At 36.2% G+C, this 19464-nt stretch overlaps 1 protein-coding gene across 1 annotated transcript in view; it reads left to right on the top strand.

Moving 5' to 3' along the window:
- Positions 1 to 19464, top strand: part of AKR1D1 (aldo-keto reductase family 1 member D1) — a 40780-nt gene that overhangs the window by 19727 nt on the left and 1589 nt on the right. The window contains exons 4-8 of the mRNA XM_045565324.1: positions 2166 to 2243; positions 9762 to 9884; positions 12544 to 12653; positions 13521 to 13686; positions 18210 to 18292. Coding sequence (XP_045421280.1) covers positions 2166 to 2243; positions 9762 to 9884; positions 12544 to 12653; positions 13521 to 13686; positions 18210 to 18292 — 560 coding nt within the window. The remainder of the gene's footprint in view (positions 1 to 2165; positions 2244 to 9761; positions 9885 to 12543; positions 12654 to 13520; positions 13687 to 18209; positions 18293 to 19464) is intronic.

Genomic DNA, 19464 nt, shown 5'->3' with positions numbered 1-19464 from the left:
TTGTTTTTCCTACAAAATATTGAGATAACAGGGAGGGGAAGGGAAGTCAATTGTTCTTTTTGATAGGTCAGCCCAGTTTATGCAGATAGGGAAGCAGCCCCCTTCCAAGGCCCTGTAATTCAAAATACTCTTTATACCAACAGTCATACTTTGGGGTGAAATTTCCTGTGCTCTTTCAGAGTTTAGGAGTCATCTGATTCCTTTCTATCCCTTGCTACCACCACCCTAGTTCATTTCCAAGCCAACATTAAGGTTTATTGGCTCTACTCCAAGTTCACATGCTCATCTGTTCCCTTCTTTTCATCTCTACTGCTATTGCTCAAGTCCAAAGCACTATCAGCTCTCACCTACTGCAATAGTACCTAATAGTTTACAATAGTAAATAGTTGTCAATAGTAATAGTCATACTTTTCTATGTTTCTAAATACACAAACATTTAAAATTGTGTTAAAATTGCCTACAGTATTCAGTATAGTAACATATTGTACAGGTTTGTAGCCTAGAAGTAACAGGCTTTACCATATAGGTTTGTGTAAGTACACTCTATGATGTTCGCACTGCTAACGGAATGAGTGACTGAAACAGGTCTCAATCCATCAAGGCTTATTAAACAAGAGCTTGAGGGCACACATTTGTGGCTATTTTTTCCTAAGAGATTTTGAGGTTTAGTATTTATACATTTCCTTAAACAGGGGAAGGCATTTAGGAAGAGGAGTGGGTAGGCAGTAAGGTGAATGGTTATATTTCTGTGAAACTTTAGTTAGTAAATCTATATTTTAAATAAGATGAGGTGAACCTTTGGAGGAAGAGAGTAAAAGAAGAATCAATTACGCAGTCTTCTGGGTAGGTGGAAGAATGATTGACCTTATCTCTATTCTGTACCTAGGAAGATAAGTTTATAATCAATAGACATTATCATTGTAGAATCAGTGTAGACTTAGATTGCAGACCTAAAGTTACACTGGGCATGTACTTGTTTATGGGAGGATATACATCTTGCAAAGGTTTTTTTTTTTTTTTTTTGAGACAGAGTCTCACTCTATTGCCAGGGCTAGAGTGCTATGGCGTCAGCCTAGCTCACAGCAACCTCAAACTCCTGGGCTCCAGCAATCCTCCTGCCTCAGCCTCCCGAGTAGCTGGGACTACAGGCATGTACCATCATGCTCGGCTAATTTTTTCTATATATATTTTTAGTTGTCCATGTAATTTCTTTCTATTTTTAGTAGAGACAGGGTCTCGCTCTTGCTCAGGCTGGTCTTGAACTCCTGATCTCGAGTGATCCTCCCACCTTGGCCTCCCAGAGTGCTAGGATTATAGGCCTGAGCCACCATGCCCAGCCTTTGAAAAGTATTGAGACCAGCAAAGAATTTACTTTTGAATGGTTTGTGGAGGTAGTCATCCTGAGATGCCTGAGGCCTCTTACCTTTCCCTGGGGGTCTGTCTAATGTATAATGCTTTGACACAAAGTTATGAAGTAACAGCTACTCATTTCAAAAGTATTGCCTAAGCTAAGCCTCCAGGATTAGCTTTCCTTTTGGCACAAGCAGTTAGAGGGTCCTACGATTTTTTTTATTAATATTTTCCTTTACAGTACAATGACAAAATTGCCTAGCAACACACTGCTCAGAACATATCCTATCGCTAAGCGATGCGTGACTATACATATAATACACATATAAAAGTGTATCTTATCTATTATATATTTATATAGACAGATAAATAAGTAAATTTGAATTCCTTTCCCAGGACCAAGGTACAGATTGTACCTGACTTACATTGGTTCAGCTTACCATTTTTCAACATTAGGATGGTGTGAAGGCACTACCCATTCAGTAGAAACCATACCTTGAATTTTGAATTTTGATCTTTTTCCAGGCTAGTAGTATACAGTATGATACTCTCCCGCAATGCTGGGCAATGACAGCAAGCTGCAGCTCCCAGTCAGCCATGGGATCACAAGAGTAAATGACCTATGATGTTTGTTAGGTTAGGTGTATTAAATGCATTTTTGACTTATAATATTTTCAACTCACAATGGGTTTATCAGGATGTAACCTTGTCATAAGTCAAGACGCATCTGTAAAAAGGTATCTTGACAATTCAAATTCTGTAATTTTCATTCCCAGATATAAATAAAATGAAGGACACTTGTGCTTTCTTTGCAGCCAGGAGATAAACTATATCCAAAAGATGAGAATGGCAAATGGTTATATCACAAGTCAAACCTGTGTGCCACTTGGGAGGTAAGATCAAATGGGCCCCTTATTTTAAAAGAGTATATTTTAAAACTGTGATTTGATGATTCCTGTCATATTTATGGAGAGATGCAGCCTTTACCCCCAAGGGAAAGTAACAGTCAGAACAGGAATTTCTAACCATAAGTGCAAGTATATGAAATCTCCACTTCTGGGTGCTGAATAATTCTCAGTTTTATTTTGTCATAAGAGAAGAACACCAAGGTAAAGGGAAAAGGAGGTGTGGAAGGAAGGAGAAAGTAAAGGAAATATGTTCTAATGTACCAGTAATTAAAATATATAAATGAGATAAATTTATACATTTAAAGAATTGAATTTTAAAATATCAATAATACAATGTCTAAAAGAAACAAACTTAAAACAAAATGATACATAAAAAACTGAGAAACAATTCTTGTTCCATTTCTGAGCAAGCTGCTAGCTCTTTCCCCAAGATCACTAGAGTGGAAAACTGTAGGAAAATGAGAAGAAAACGCTTATGGATTCATGGACAAGGACGGGTTTGCTTATGAGCTTTGACCTAGAGTAGAAAGCAATCCAATGAACAGTAAGAGAATAATATAGGAGAGGAATTATTGGAGTTTTTTTTTTTTTTTGCATTTCCTACACTCCTGCCATAGCCTGAGGACTAGTGTTCAGGTGTCTTTGGGAATAAATTAGAGCAGCACTAAAATCCTGAACTTGTGAGAAGAGGAGAAAAGTTAAGTTACTAACTGACAGCTGGCAGTTGTTTCCCACCTATACCATTCCAAACTCCACAAGCTGGGAAATCACACTCTGGTAAATAACTCTTTCTATTTACTTCCCCCTGGAGGCAACAGCTGAAGATCTGAACTGTAGAGTTGTTTTGAGGAGTGAGGAGGCACTAAAGTTTGGTGCCTGGGGCTCTCCATCTAAGACAGCATACACTTACTCCTGACCACATTGGAGCTAATCAGGTTTGGAGTCTGGCATTCTCCTCCAAGGGGCTCCCTGACAGGGTAGCCAGTATCCCCAGGAGAAAATGAATTCACAGCCCAAAATAACAAAGCATTTATTTCACAAGAAGACAACATATCTCAATTACAGATCCCAACATACAAAGGATAGAGAACCAAGAACTTTTAAATTAGCTAGTTAATATATTAAAGAACATAAGAAAAGATATTAGAAATATGAAACAAGAACAATAAAATATTATTTTGAAAACACACAAAAATAATAATTAGGAAAAATAAAAAACACAATGCAATAGACTGGGATAAATAGTAGAATGGACATAGATTTTTTAAAAATTATCAAATTGAGAGATCAGATTGAGGAAATCTCCCAGCGTGAAGAAAGAAAGAACAAGAATTTTTTTTAAATATTAAAAGTTAAGAGATGTAAAAAATAAAATTAGAATTTCTAGTATCTACACAATCGGAGTCTAAGAAAAAAGCAAGAAGGAAAAAGGACAAGAAGTAATATTTGAGGGGAAAAAACCCAAAGATATTGAATGGATCATGGAGTGCAAAAGAGGAAAGCTAAGAACATCCACATCTAGATGCATTTTAGTAAAATTTAGGAATATCATGGGCGCAGTGGCATGTACCAGTAATCCCAGCTACTTGGGAAGCTGTAGGTGGGAGGATCATTTAAAGCCAAAAATTCAAGGCTGCAGCATCCTATGATCACACCTGTGAATAGTCAGTGCACTCTAGCCTGGGCAACATTGTGAGATCCCATCTCTAAAACAAGCAAACAAACAAAAAAAGAATATCAAACATAAACAGAAAATGTTAAAATTTCCAAAATACAGCAAACAAGCTAATAATGGAGGCAAAATGGAATAGTAAAAATAATCAATCCAAGAGGAAGCAAGAAAAGACAGGAAATAAACAGATGGGGAAAATATAATGATAAGGGGGTCAATCCTAAACATCTATGCACCTAATAACAGAGCTGAGTATACAGAAAATCTATAGGATATAGGAGATTTAAACATTATCAACCTCTTGACCTTATGAAACACTCCACCAAAGTATAACAGAATGTTATTTTTCAAGTGCACATGGAACATTTAACAACATAGGCCATTTTCTGAGACATCAGAAATTAAATCTCAATATGTTTTAAAATATTCTAATTATACAAAGTGCTGTCTGATCAAATTGGAAGCACACATGTAAATAACCAATGAGACAAAAAAAAAAGAAATAAACTCTATATTTACTAGCAACACACAACTGGAATTGAATTTCTTTTTTTCTAGATACAGGGTCTTGCTTTGTCACCCAGGCAGAGTGTAGTGGCGTGATCATAGCCCAGGCTAGTCTCAAACTCTTGGCCTCAAGCTATCCTCCTGCCTCAGCCTCCAAAAGTGCTGGGATCATCAGTGTGAGCCAGCATGCCCAGGCTGGAAATTGAATTCTTGAAGCAATATTAAACATTAAATATTTAGATATAAATTTAACAAAATCTGTGCAAGACCTATAGAATAAAAACTATAGCATATTACTGAAAGAAACCAAATATGATATAAATGAATGAAGAGGTATGCCATGTTCCTTGATCAGAATACTCAGTATGGTTAAGATAATAATTCTTCCCAAATTCATCTATGGATTCAATGCAATCCCAGTCAAATCCCAACAGAAACTGAAAAGTTAGTTCTAAAATTTATATGGAAGTGCAAATTACCTATAACAGCCAACATAACTTTGAAAAAAAAAAAGCAATAAGTTGGGAGGACTTATACTAATTGCAAGCATTGTTAGACATCTATAGTAATCGTGATAGTGCCATAAAGATGGACATATAGATCAATGGAACAGAAAAGAAAGTGCTAAAAGACACCCATGAAGACATATGGTCAGTTGATTTTCAACAGAGGTGTCAAGGGAGAGAGAGAATCTTTTCAATGGTACACTGAAACTAGCTCATACCAGCTTGGGAGAACCTACTATGCAAATCTCTTCTTAACTATATTCAGTAATGTCATGTTGTTAGTTTGAGTGCAGCCTGGTGTGCGTAGTTACACCATAGAAATTGAAAAATACTACAAATCAAGGGACTTTTTTTTCCCTGTGGATAGGTTCCCTGTGGATAGCCTTACCAGGTTCATTGTCCACTGCTCAAGAGCAAGCCAATACACTGAGACAGAAGGGCTTACCACAAAGACTTTAATATCATGGGTGCCATGTGAGGAGAAAGGAGGAAGTTCTCAAATCCATCTCCCTGAGAATTTGAGAGACAGGGTTTTTAAAGATAGTTTGGTAGGCAAAGGGCTAGGCAATTGGGTCTGCTAATTGGCTAGGTTCGGGACAGAACCATAGGGGTGTAGAAATTGTCTTCTTTGCTAAGTCGATCCTTAGATGGGGGTAGCAAGACCAGTAAAGTTGGTTCCTCAGTATGGGCCACTGGTCTGGGTGGGTCGGCTGTTGCACTAGAATGCAGGGCCTGGATGATATCTTAAAAACTAGCCTTGGGTTTCACAAGGGTGACGTTATCTATGCTAGCAATGAAGAAAGCTAAGAATCTTTATGGGCATCAGCTATGTGACTCCTGAGTAGTAGGCAATTATAGGAAAGCAAGCTAGGGAACAATGGCCCTTTACTAATTTTACAAAAAGTGGTTTCAATAGCTGTTTGTTACACAATTATCAACATTCCATTGGAGGTGTTCATAATTTTACTGGTGCATACATTCATTAAAATGTACACTTCAAATATGTGTAGTTTATTGTACATCAGTTATAACTCAATAAATATGTAAAAATTAAAACAAAATTTAAAACTTAGAAAAAGAGAGCTAGTTACATGCAATGAGATTGGCATTAGTTTTGTTTTATTTTCAGCAAAACTGGATGAAAAAAGATAATAGAATAGCATTTTCAAAGTGTTGAAGAAGAAACAATACTGACCTTGTACTTTACATGCAGCCAAACTATAAGGTAAAAATGATGCATGGTAAGTTTTAGATCTACACATGCTCAAAAGTTTTGCCACATAAAGACTCACGCTGAAAATCATTACATCTGACACGAGCCCTAATTTTTTGTTTCTGAAAGAAACAAAGACCTAAGTGATACTTTTAAGAAATGTATAATGTGAAAGTGATCAAATTAAACTTAATAAAGTATTTGCTAAAAAAAATTTGAGATCAAATACAAAAAAAAATGTGCCCATTTATGTACCTGTAATAAACTAGAATTAAAGTCTATTTATACTATTAATATCACAGATGTTCAGAGTAGATCAAGGAATGTGTAACTCTGCTAAGTTATTGCCTTTATTAGGGAGAGTGTGTGTGTTGAGGAGTGTGTGCGTAAACCTAAAGGTAAGAAAGAGTTAAAAAAGAATCACCCAGACACTTTTAAACAGTTGGTATAAAAAAAAAAGTTGGTCGTCAATAGAAAAGAACCCAAACTCTGTAAAAAATTTCAAGTGGTTTATTCTGAGCCAAATATGTGCTACCATGGCCCAGAAAGCCTCCCCCAAGAAGCCTTGAGCAAGTGGTTGGGTTACAGGTTGGTTTTATACATTTCACAGAGGCAGGAATTACAAGTAAAGTCATAAATCAATACATAGAAGGCATACGTTGATTTGGCCTGAAAAGCCAGGACATCTCCAAGCAGGGAAGTACAGGTTATAAGTAGGTTTTAAGATTCTTTGATTTGTAATTGGTTAAACAAATGAAGTTTTGTCTAAAGGCTTAGACTGTTTAAAGTTAAGATAAGGAAGTCTGTTAATCAGAAACAAGCCACCGGACATGGACATATATTGAGACTCAAAGTATCTTTTAAATTGATGACCTGCAGGTGTGGTTTAAGCTTGGCTTTGCATACCCTTAGGCCTGGTAATGAGTTACAAAGCATATCTCCAAGAAGTGAGTGGGGCATGAGAAAGCATGTCTGACTTCCCTTCACATGGCCAGCAACTCAGCTTTAGGGTATTTCTGGGTTCCCCTTGGCTGGGGGGGGGACTTAAGATTTTATTTTAGTTCACATGCTATAGTTTGATAACCCATATAATAAATGACTAAAAACATGTTGTCAGGTTTTAGTCTGAAATGTCAGTTCATGGCCAAAGAATGACCAGACACACCAAAGTTAGGCAAGTATGAAAATGAGGTTTACTGAAGAAAGAAAGATAGGATTATAGGGCAAGGAGAAGATATAGGTTTACAGAGCATGGTACATACGCCACAGATGACCACCAGACCCATTGTCTCAGCAAAGGGAGAACCAAAGAAAGGACGCAAAAAGGGACTTGGTTATGGACTGCATCTTGTTTTACAGTGCCCAGATAGGGACCTCCCTGTGGCTCAGACATCACCATGGAACCACGTTGATTGGACAGTTGGGAGTCACATGACCTAGGCCTTACTCATACAGGTTGTTCTAGGTCAATTTCCAGACTCTGTGGTACCTATGTTGCTTGGCCCATGGGCTAAAGAGTCCTCTGCATTCTTTTGCAGCCAGCATGCCAAGTTCTGATTGGCAGATTTGTAGGGTATTCCCTCCTCCCCCAGGTATGGAGAATTAGGGTTGGGCAGGAAGAAGATGGGGGCAATAGCACCCACTTTCATCCGTAGGAGACCTGGAATCCCTCACTATCTACCTAACAAAAGAATAGTGAAATCATAGCTATTTGGGGAGAAGATGGTAGTGCTGCATGACTCAGTTCCAGGCTTAGTTCTCTCTTTGACATAATGAGTTCTGGGGGTCCTGAAATTTTACTTTTCCTTCACAAGCTATAGTATTAATAATATCAGATAACATAGACTTAAAAATCAAAACCATTATTAAGGATAGAAAGGGTTGTACATAAAGATAAAACATGCTATTTTTGTCCGCACGCAGTGGCTCATGCCTCCCAAAGTGCAGATTTGAGGCAAGAGAATCACTTGAGGCCAGAAGTTTGATCAGCCTGAGCAACATAGAAAAAACAAAAAAAAAATTATCCAGACAGGGTGGCACATGCCTGCACTCCTACATACTTGGAATCCTGAGGAGGGAGAATCACTTAAGCCCAGGAGTTTGAGGTTGCAGTGAGCTATGATAGAGCTACTGCTCTGCAGGCTGGGCAACAGAGCAAGATCCCGTATCTTTAAAAAAAATAAGCAAACAAAAAAGATTCAATTTACCAAAAAGACTATACCAATTTTAAACACATGTGCACCAAATAAGATATCTTCAAAATATATACAGTGAAAACTTGGTAGAATACAGGAAGACATTGATAAATTCACCATTATAGTGGAATATTTCTGACATATTCTTTTTAATTACTGAGAACCCAAGAAAAGCTAGACCTAATTTTACATATAATTGTTACCAAACTGCAAGGGAGGGCTTTGGCCTAGGTCCAATTGCTTGCAGACAAAGATCCAATTATTGAGACAACAAGGATTGCTGAGTAAAAAAGGAATTTTTTAATACAAAAGACATCTTGCTGTAACAGAGGGAATGGCCTGAGAAAAAAAGGGGCAAAAAGATTTTCTGTCTTTTTAAAACTTGCCCCACTCTTTTGGGAACTTGCATCCTAGCCTGCATCCCTGAGGCAGGTTAAGTCTTTTGTTAAAACTCCCAGGCTGGCAGAGTTCACAGACTTTGTCTCTGGCAGAGATGGGAGATTAGAATAGTTAACCACAGTAATTGCCTGAAGCCCAGAACCCTCCTTGTAAAGCTCTGTATTTCTGCCTATGTTTAGGAAATTTCAGATTTTGAGATAAGAAGGTCTACTGTATTTCCTCCTTTGTAGACAAAGTAAACTCTCTTTCCTTCCTCCTCAAACTGCTTGTCCTCATTCTTCTGATTCGGTCTCATGGACAAGTGGCCAAGCTTTTGGTAACATTGTGGGGTGTAGGGAAGAGGACGGAAGAAGCTGCCTCATCCCTCTTCTGTACTAAGGAAGATATGGGCTTTTTAAGCAGAAGCTGTGTGCTTTGGGGCAGGTCTTGGGGGATGGTGAGGTTTAGTGTCAAGAAGTCTGCCCTGGGCCTTCAGAATCTCAACTCCTTTGTCTTGTGGAAAATCTACCATATCTGGGAAACAACTCAAAAAGTCAAGTAGTTAAGGGAGAAGATTAAAAAATATATATATAGGGGTCATTGAAATTTGTTCATGGAGCCGGTTATGTGTGTGTATATACATACACATATGTATAAGAAAGAGAATTTTGTATCTAAAAATAGGAGAATACATATTTTTCACATACACCAAAACATTTATAAAAGTTGCTCAGGTACTATGCCACAAAGAGAATCTCAACAAATTTTGAGAAAAAGAATCATTATTAATGTCCTGGTATACATTGTGAAAATACAAGGGGAAGATATGGCATACAATATTTTGCAAACTTATTCAATCATAGAATTACTGCTTCTTCCCACCTACCCATCTCCCCCACTTTTCTCCTTTATAGAATGCTTATTAACACACCCAGGACTTTTCTTTTTAAAGAACTAACAGTCATCCTTATAAGCATTTATTCTTGCTTCTTGGGAGGCTTCTTTCTTAACCTGTTGGCATTTATTCTACAGGCTTTGGAAGCTTGCAAAGATGCTGGCTTGGTGAAATCCCTCGGAGTATCCAATTTTAACCGCAGGCAGCTGGAGCTCATCCTGAACAAGCCAGGACTCAAACACAAGCCAGTCTGCAACCAGGTATAGCTTACCGGGTCGTCCTGGAGGTTTTAGGGGGATCTAATGTAATATTTATGTAACAAATAGAAACCTAGACTAAGTCTTGTGGTTGTTCCACATAAATTTCATCACAGGTCTCTGGACAGGTCTCTTTTTTTTAAGTTTTAATTTTTATGCATACATAATAGTTGTATATCTTTATATGGGTACATGTGATGTTTTGATACAGGTATTAGATGTGAATTAATCAAATGAGGGTAATTGGGGTATCCATCACCTCAGGTATTTATATTTTCTTTATGTTAGGAACATTCCAATTCTACTCTTTTAGTTATTTTAAAGTACACCCTAACTTATTGTTGATTATAGTCATTTTATTGTGCTATCATATATTGTTCATTCTATCTAACTAGTTAACTATGTTTTTGTACTCATTAGCATCCCCACTTTACCCTCCCCTCCCTGCTACTCTTCCCAGCCTCTGGTAACCACCATTCTACTTCCTGTCTCCATTAGATCAACTGTTTTTAATATTTAGCTCCCACATATGAGTGAGAACATGCCAGATTTGTCTTTCTGTGCTTGGCTTATTTTACCTAACATAATGTTCTCCAGTTTCATCCATGTCAGTGAAAATGGCAGGATTTCATTCTTTTTGTGGCCATATAATGTTCCATTGTGTATATTTGCCACAATTTCTTTATCCATTCATCTGTTTATGGATACTTACGTTGATTCTGTATCTTGGCTATTGTGAATTGTGCTGCAACAAACATGAGAATGCAGGTATCTTTTTGATATACTGATTTCCCCTCCTTTGGATATAATAAACCCAGCAGTAGGATTGCTGGATCATATGGTAGTTCTACCTGTAGTTTTTTAGGAACCTCCATTACTGTTTTCCATAGTGGTTGCACTAATTTACATTCACACCAACAGGGTATGAGGGTTCCCCTTTCTCTACATCCACGCCAGCATGAATTTATTGCCTGTCTTTTTGATAAAAGCCATTTTAACTGGGGTGAGATGATATCTCATTGTAGTTTTGGTTTGCATTTCTCTGATGACTAACGATGTTGAGCATTTTTTCATGTGACCATTTGTATGTCTTCTTTTCAGAAATGTCTATTCAGATCCTTTGCCCATTTTTAATTGGATTATTTGATTTTTCCCTATCCAGTTGAAACTCTTTGTATATTCTAGTTATTAATCCCTTGTCAGATGTGTAGTTTGCAAATATTTTCTCTCATTCTGTGGGTTGTCTCTTCACTTTATTGATTGTTTGCTGTGAAGAAGCTTTTTAGTTTGATACGATCTCATTGTCCAATTTTGCTTTGGCTGCCTGTGCTTTGGGAGTATTACTCAAGAAGTCCTTGCCCTGGGCAAGTCTTTTGAATTCTCTCAATTTATGTCATTTAAGAAAAAATATTTGAAGGTTCAAACCCAGGCAAAAGTAACCAAGATTTTTTTTTTTTTGAGGAAAAATAATGAGGGAACAATAGCTGTCAGACATTAAGACACAGTATAGAGTATTTAAAATAATGTAAGGATAGTGCAAGAACCAACATACAAATAAATAAAAAATAACAACTATCTTAGAAACAGGCCCAGGTTTAATAAAAAATTAATGTAGAATAAAGTAGCACAAAATAATAGACAAAGGAATAAATTTTTCAGTAAATAGTGTCAGAAAAACTTCTCATTCTATAGAAACAAACATAAATCTTTGTCTCAAATCATATTCCAAAGTTAATGTCCCTTTCATTAGATGTTAAAGAAGAAAGAGGAAATAATTTGTAAATACAACTAAAGGATTTTAGTTTCCTGGAACTATGGATAGAAAATAAAGCCATAAAAAAAACCATAAAGAAAATTTTAATAAATTTAATAGTATAGAAATGCTAAACTAAAAATACTAGGAACAATTAAAGAGCAAATAGGTGATTATATTTTTTAAATATACTTTTAAAAGATTTCTATCCTTATGAATTAAAAGTGAATTAAAAAATCAATGAGAAAAGAACACTAGGGCTCAGCAAAAAGAAAAAAATGAGCAGAAGAAATGAACAGAAATTCACAGAAGACAAGTTGCAAACACAAGAAAAATGTTCAACTCACTATTAATTAGAGAAACTTTAAGTGTTATTTTTGTATTGCACATCAACTGGCAAAGTTTTTATCTTATTTTTATATAATGCTCCAGTAAGCAAGTGATAAAGTGCTGGTGAGTACCAACTGGATCAGCCTTACTGGAAATCAATTTGACAATATGTACCAAGAGCCTTAAAAAATGTTCACAGTCTTCTATTTCTAAGAATTTATTCTAATAAAAAAAATTAGGATGCAGAGATAGTCTTTTATGTGTGTTTATCACTGCATTGTTTATAATGGAAAAAATAGAAACAACATAATTTAAAAAATTAGAGGAATGATTAAATAAATTATAAGACATTCATATTATGTGAAATCTTAGCAAAAGATTTTCTTGAATCATTTTTGAGGACGAGAAATGAACAATATATTAAGGGGAAAGACCAGAATACAAAATGTAATATATAGTATGGAGAAGATTATATTAATTAAAATGGATTTTATTGAAGAACTTTTTTAAAAGTATGTAAAATTGCATTCAACTACACAACCTTAATTTTGTGCTCTACTCTCCAATGCAACCACGTAGGTTGAGTGCCACCCATATTTCACCCAGCCAAAACTCTTGAAATTTTGCCAACAACATGAAATTGTCATTGTTGCATATAGCCCTTTGGGGACCTCTAGGAATAAAACCTGGTAAGTACTTCTCTTCAGGAAGTGTTTCTTTTGGTGTAGAGTATGAGGCTAATATGAATTACTATACTTGATTGGAATGACTCCATTTGGCTATGTGATATTAAGAAAGTAACCTCTTCAAGTCATTATCCATATATATGAATTAGAGCTAATAATACTTTCCTCACCAAGGTGTTGTAAAAATTGGTAACACTATATGTATGAAATTACTTATCAGTGCCTGATATAAAGGAAATGCTCAATAAATGTTAGTTTAGGTCAGGTGTGGTAGCTTATACTTGTAATCCCAAGTGCTTTGGGAGGCCAAGGCAGGAAGATCACTTGAAAGCTTGAGGCCAGGGGTTGAAGACCAAGCTCGGCAATGCGGTGAGACCTTGTTTCTACCAAAAAAAAAAAACTTAGTTTATTTTTTGATAAAGGAGTTTCTATGGCCACGTTTCAAAATTTTTGAACTTTCTGAACTCTGTATTCAATGGTAATACTTCTATTGGTGGTATGTTCCACCGACTTAAGTAGAAAATTTTCTACTCTAAGATGATTCTAAGAGTTGTATTTCTTCCACTCCAGTCTTCCTGCCTACCCTATATTCCTATTTCCTGCCCGGCTCTCTCTGTAAGACTCTTCAAAAACAATATTATTTATATTCCGAAGAAGGCAGCTTCATAAACTTACCTCTCTTGATCTTCCCATACTAAGAGATACTCTTCATTGAATGAGTACTCTGAACTCAAAGAAACTGGTTACAGGAGACCTCAAGCATCCTGGTAGGTGACCAGGTGAATGGGAAGATAGGGGAGGGGGGTGACTGATTAACCTGTGGTTATCAGTCAAGCTAAATATGATGCATGCTTTGATTTTTTTTTTCAGGGTGAATTTGTCTTCTCCACCTTTGTTAAAGGATGAACTTCTAAACTCATTAGGAAAAAAGTACAATAAGACAGCAGCTCAAGTTGTTTTGCGTTTCAACATCCAGCGAGGGGTGGTTGTCATTCCCAAAAGCTTTAATCCGGAAAGGATCAAGGAAAACTTTCAGGTAAGAGAATTGCTTTTGGAAGTGAGAAAAGATGGGTATATATATTTTTTTGCTTTAGAGAATGTTCTGATCAGCTTACTAAGAAACTGGTAAGGCTTTCATATTTTATTTTATTCCAGCTTCTTAATCAATGCTGTCCATATCTGGATTTAATTTTAGCTAAATTTGAGACAATTTCTAATACTTCAGGGATTGCTTGCCATTTGTACATTATCCAGCTCTCTCAGATCTTCCGTGTTCTTATCTATTGGCTCTTACTTTTTCTTTTTTCTTAACATTGCTAATCAGCTGAATTGACTCTTGACACTACCTACTTCACCACCATAACAGAAATAGAATGAATAAAACTTGAAATTCATAATAATCAACCTACTCTCTTAGTGGCTCTGGTAAAAGTTCAGGGCAAATTTGAAAACTATAGAAGAGGTTCATTTAGACTTAATGAATGCTAATTGTCTTTATTTCCTCTACAAGTGATTCGTGAACAACACTGTAATTTCCAAGTAAGAAAAGAAGCCACTATGTAGACAAAGGAGTGATTAATTTACTCTACTACCACTAAAGACTTAACTGCTAAGTAATTACAACCATATAAAAGTACTGTGTAAAATTAATTAATTACCTATCAGCTAATAATTTAAATTTCAAAAGTAAATTGTTCATCCCTACTCATAATTAAAGATAAATAAACATGAGGTAAATGTAAAATTAAAAGAGGTAAAAATGAAATAGTATTTGTCCCTTCACAAAGGAAAGTAATCAAAATGTTTGATAATAGAGTAACCAAAACAGCATAGTACTGGCACAAGAACAGAGACATAGACCAATGAAACCGAACAGAGAACCCAGATATAAAACCATCTTCATATTGACATCTGATCTTTGACAAAGCAGAGAAAAACACAGTAGGGAACAGAATCCGTATTCAACAAGTGGTGCTGGGAAAATTGGATAACTACATGTAGAAGACTGAAACAGGACCCTCATCTCTCACAAAAATCAACTCATGATGATAACAGACTTAAACCTAAGGCATGAAACCATAAGAATTCTAGAAGAAAATGTTGGAAAAACTCTTACAGACATTGGCCTAGGCCAAGAATTTATGAAGAAGACCCCAAAAGCAATCACAACAACAACAAAAATAAATTAACGGGACCTGATCAAATTACAGAGCTTCTGCACAGCCAAGGAAACAATCATTAGAGCAAATAGACAACCTACAGAATGGCAGAAAAAAATTGCATGCTATACATCCGATAAAGGGCTGATAACTAGAATCTATTTAGAACTCAGGAAAATCAGCAAGAAAAAATAAAACAACCCTATCAAAAAGTGGGCAAAGGACATGAACAGAAATTTTTCAGAAGGAGACAGAACAATGGCCAACAAACAAATGAAAAAATGCTCAATATCTCTAATCATCAGGGAAATGCAAATTAAAACCACAGTGAGATATCACTTAACTCCAGTGAGAATGGCTTTTACCAAAAAGTCTCAAAACAACAAATATTGGCGTGGATATGGAGAGATAGGAACACTCATATACTGTTGGTGGGACTGCAAATTAGTACAACTTCTATGGAAAGTAGTATGGAGATACCTCAAAGAACTAAAAGTAGAGCTACCATTTTATCCAGCAATCCCACTAGGCATCTATCCAAAGGAAAAAACGACATTCTATTTACATCTGCACTCGAATGTTTATAGCAGCACAATTCACAATTGCAAAGATGTGGAAAGAACAATACATGAGTGGATTAATAAAATGTGGTATATGTATACCATGGAGCACTACTCAGCTGTAAAAAAAAATAATGAACCAATATCTCTTGTATTATCCTGGATGGAGCTGGAGCCAATTCTTCTAAGTGAATTATCACAAGAATGGAAAAACAAATACCACATGTATTCACCATTAAATTGGTACTAATTGGTCAACACTATGTGCACATATGGAAGTAACATTTACTGGGGATTGGGCAGGTGAGGAGGGAGGAGAGGATTGGGTAAATTCACACCTACTGGGTACAGTGCACACTGTGTGGGGGATGGGCACACTTGTAGCTTTGACCCAGGCAGTGCAAAGGCAATTTATGTGAGCAAAGCATTTGTAACCCTGTAATATTCTGAAATAAAATAAACAAATAAGAAATGAAAAAAGAAAAACAAACAAAAAAACTCCAAAATGTTTGATAATATTTGGGCAAACATTCACTTTCATATACTATTGTTATTAACATTAATTGGTAAGATTTGGAGGAATAGGATATCATTTTTCCAGATTCATCAAAATTAAAATGTACTTACTGCACAATCTCACCAATACACGGAATCTTAAAAAGTTGATCACATAAAAATAGAAAATAAAATGGTGGTTACCAGAGGCTAGGGTGGTTGGGGGGCATGGAGAGATATTGGTCAAAAGGTAAGTAATTATAGTTAGATAGAAGGAATAAATTTTAAGAGACCTACTGTACAGCAAAGTGGCTATAGTTAATGATGATGTATGTATCAAGAGAGTGGATGTTATTTGCTCTTACCACAATAATGATAACTATATGAGTAATGTGTTTGTTAATTACCTAGATTTAGCCATTCTGCAGTGTATATATGCTTCAAAATATCATGTTGTACATAAAAGCATACAATTCAAATAAATAAATAAATTCAAATGCACATATCCATTGACCCAGCAATCTTATCCTTAGATGTATTTGCACATATGTGAACATGTGCATATACATACACACACAGATGTTTATTACAGCATTATTTAGTATTATTTATAATTTTTTAAAAACTAGAAACAATTATCAATAAGATTCTGTAAAACAAGTTATGACATATTTCTGCATTGAATTTTTTTTTAGAGACAGGGTCTCATTCTGTTGCCCAGACTGGAGTGCAGTGTGCAATCATAGTTCACTGCAGCCTCCAACTCTTGGGCTCAAATGATCCTCCTGCTTCAGGCCCTCATGAAATATTATGTAGCCATTTAAAATATAAGTACTAACATGGGATGATATTCATGATATTAGACAATTATATCTTCAGAGGTTTTTTGCTACCATGTGACAGAATGCAACTTGAACTTAAGCAAAGAAAAAGAGATATAAGCCAGGCCTGGTGGTTCAGGCCTGTAATCCCAGCACCTTGGGAGGCTAAGGTGGGAGGATAGCTTGAAGCCAACAGTTCAAGACCAGCCTGGGCAACACAGGAGACCCCTACCTCTAAAAAATTTTTAAAGATGGGCATGGTGGCACACACCTGCAGTCCTAGCTACTTGGGTGGCTGAGGCCAGAGGATTACTTAAGCCTAGGAGTCTAGCCTAGGTGTCTAGCCTAGGTGTCAAGCCTGGGCCACAAAGAAAGACCCCACCTCAAAAGAAAAAAAAAAAAGAAAGAAAAAAGGATATAATTTATTGGGTTACATAACTAAAAAATCCATAGGTAAATCAGACAATGCTGGATGCAAGTACTCAAATGGCTTATCCAGGGATTTATTACAGTTCTGTATCTCTACATAGTGGCAGAGAATTCCTAACAGCTCCAGGCTAATCATTTACTCATACTCAGTAAAGATGATCACAAATAAAGCCTTCTGTCAGGGTATCTATCAATCCTGATTGGCCCTTTGTGAGTCACAAGCCACCCTCATTTTAATCACTGTGTCCAGTAAGTGGCATACCCTGATTGGCCCCCTGGGCTATATCTCTATTCCTGTGGTGAAGGAGGTGAGATCATGTGTCAAGACAGCCTTACCAGGTAGAAGGAAGTTCATAAAAGGAAAAAAAGAGATTCTGTTACTAGAAAACAAAGGAAAGTATGTTAAACAGTTAACAACTACTGACAATATTTTAACATTTACCAAAATGCCCCATACTAAAAAGTGGTTGACACTGTTTTTCACGGCCTTAAAGAGTAGGATATGAACTGAATGACTGATGTGTACATTCTTTAAAAATATATAAATGTTAATAAAGGACAATTATAAAACCAGAGTATAAAGTATCAAAGCTAAGAAAAATTAAAACAATGAAAATGGAATTGAAATAAAAAGGTAGAGACATTAAAAATGATAAGAGAAAGGATTTCAAGGATAAGACAAAGCAAATGAAAAGTTTTAAAAAATAAGCAAATATAGATACTCGGGAATAATTTTTTAAGTGTAAGAAGGCAGTAGTCCAGAATCAAAAGCTCAGCATCTTATACAGAAATAATAATAATTTTTCACATTTGGAATTTTAGGAGATTTTTCTGAACATATGTTATTTCAGAGCATGTTGAATTTCTTGCAAGATGTCCCCAGTAAGATTGTCTCTAAGACAAAGGGCAGACAGAATGTCCAGCTCCACATCAGCGGGCTCCCCTCACCCCCAACACTAGCGCGACTCTTAGACATTTGCAGAGATGCTCATACATCTTTGAACAGCTCCCACTGCCAGCCCCACTCTATGATCCCACTATGGGGTCCATCTTCTACCTTGAAAAATGTTCTGTCTTTTATTTTTGTTATTTCAGATCTTTGATTTTTCTCTCACTGAAGAAGAAATGAAGGACATTGAAGCGTTAAATAAAAATATCCGATTCGTGGAAATGCTCATGTAAGTTCTGAGGCTCATTAATTGGGACTGCACAGTGGTACTGGAGTGTCAAACATCAACCAACAGGGCTCATGAACCCTGACCTATCTCCATAAATAGCACAAGCGCAAAGCATGGTGGGCAGCATGCCTGGGGGAAATACATCTACCACAGGAACTTCCTAAACCCCACACCCTATTGAAAAGAGTCCTGGCATTTATTTCACTGCCATGACTTAGGATAAGACATGGCAGGCTAAGGACCCTGGGGAGAATTAACTCGTATGATATAATATTCATATGCTAAAACAACAGCAGCACAAATGTTGAAACAAGGTATTTATTTTTTCTAAAAATCAAAGTTATGCACAAATCAGAGCAAAGTTATCAGGAAAGGGGGAAAAAAAAACAGTTTCTGGGAGAGAGGCAATGATAATGTAGTAGAAAGAGCACTGGGTTGGAAACCAAGAACCTAGAGTTTTAGAAAAATACTTTCCTTGTCTATTAGATTTTAGCTTTTAGCTCCACCTATTAGCTGATTCCCACAAGCAACATTCCTCACACTCCTTCAAAATATTGCCAAGTCCAGCTAACCAACTGAAGTGGCCCCTTTATTCTCTAAATATTGCAGGTCTTTTAAAATAAAAAAGTTGATACACACACACATCCACACATATACTTTTGTACACACACAGGTATTTTTTCTTACTTATTCTCCATTAGTCTGTCCAGTTCTTTAAGTCACCTGGATAGTCATCTTCTTTTTTCTGTCTTCCCTTTAAGTTGAGAATTTAGAAAATGCTCACTAAGATAATTCATAGTTTAGATACTTATCTTGTTGGTCCCACTATTTTTCATGAGTCAAAAAGTACTCTGACTGGCTAATACTGAGTTTCTGAATTAATAAAACAGCCTCCTAATGGGAAATTTCCTGGAGGAAAATTGTTTGACATCAAAAGGTACCACCCAGCCTCAAGAACAAAAAAGTAAACACAAACATGTAACTTTGCCGGAATTAACAATTACATGTTAATTCATAGCTCTTGAAGATGAACGATTTCTACTGAATAAATACTGTATTCATCAAGTTAACAAGAGATAGTACAATGTAATCAATCCACCAATGTACTGATTTTTTTCACAGAAGGTGAAATTATTCAGTTTGACATTTGACATATTGAATACCAATTCTAG

The sequence above is a fragment of the Lemur catta genome, chromosome 11, assembly GCF_020740605.2.
Source record: "Lemur catta isolate mLemCat1 chromosome 11, mLemCat1.pri, whole genome shotgun sequence".
Taxonomy (NCBI): Eukaryota; Metazoa; Chordata; class Mammalia; order Primates; family Lemuridae; genus Lemur; species Lemur catta.
The sequence above is the reverse complement of the archived record's forward strand: the minus strand, read 5'-3'. Positions and strand labels throughout refer to the sequence as shown.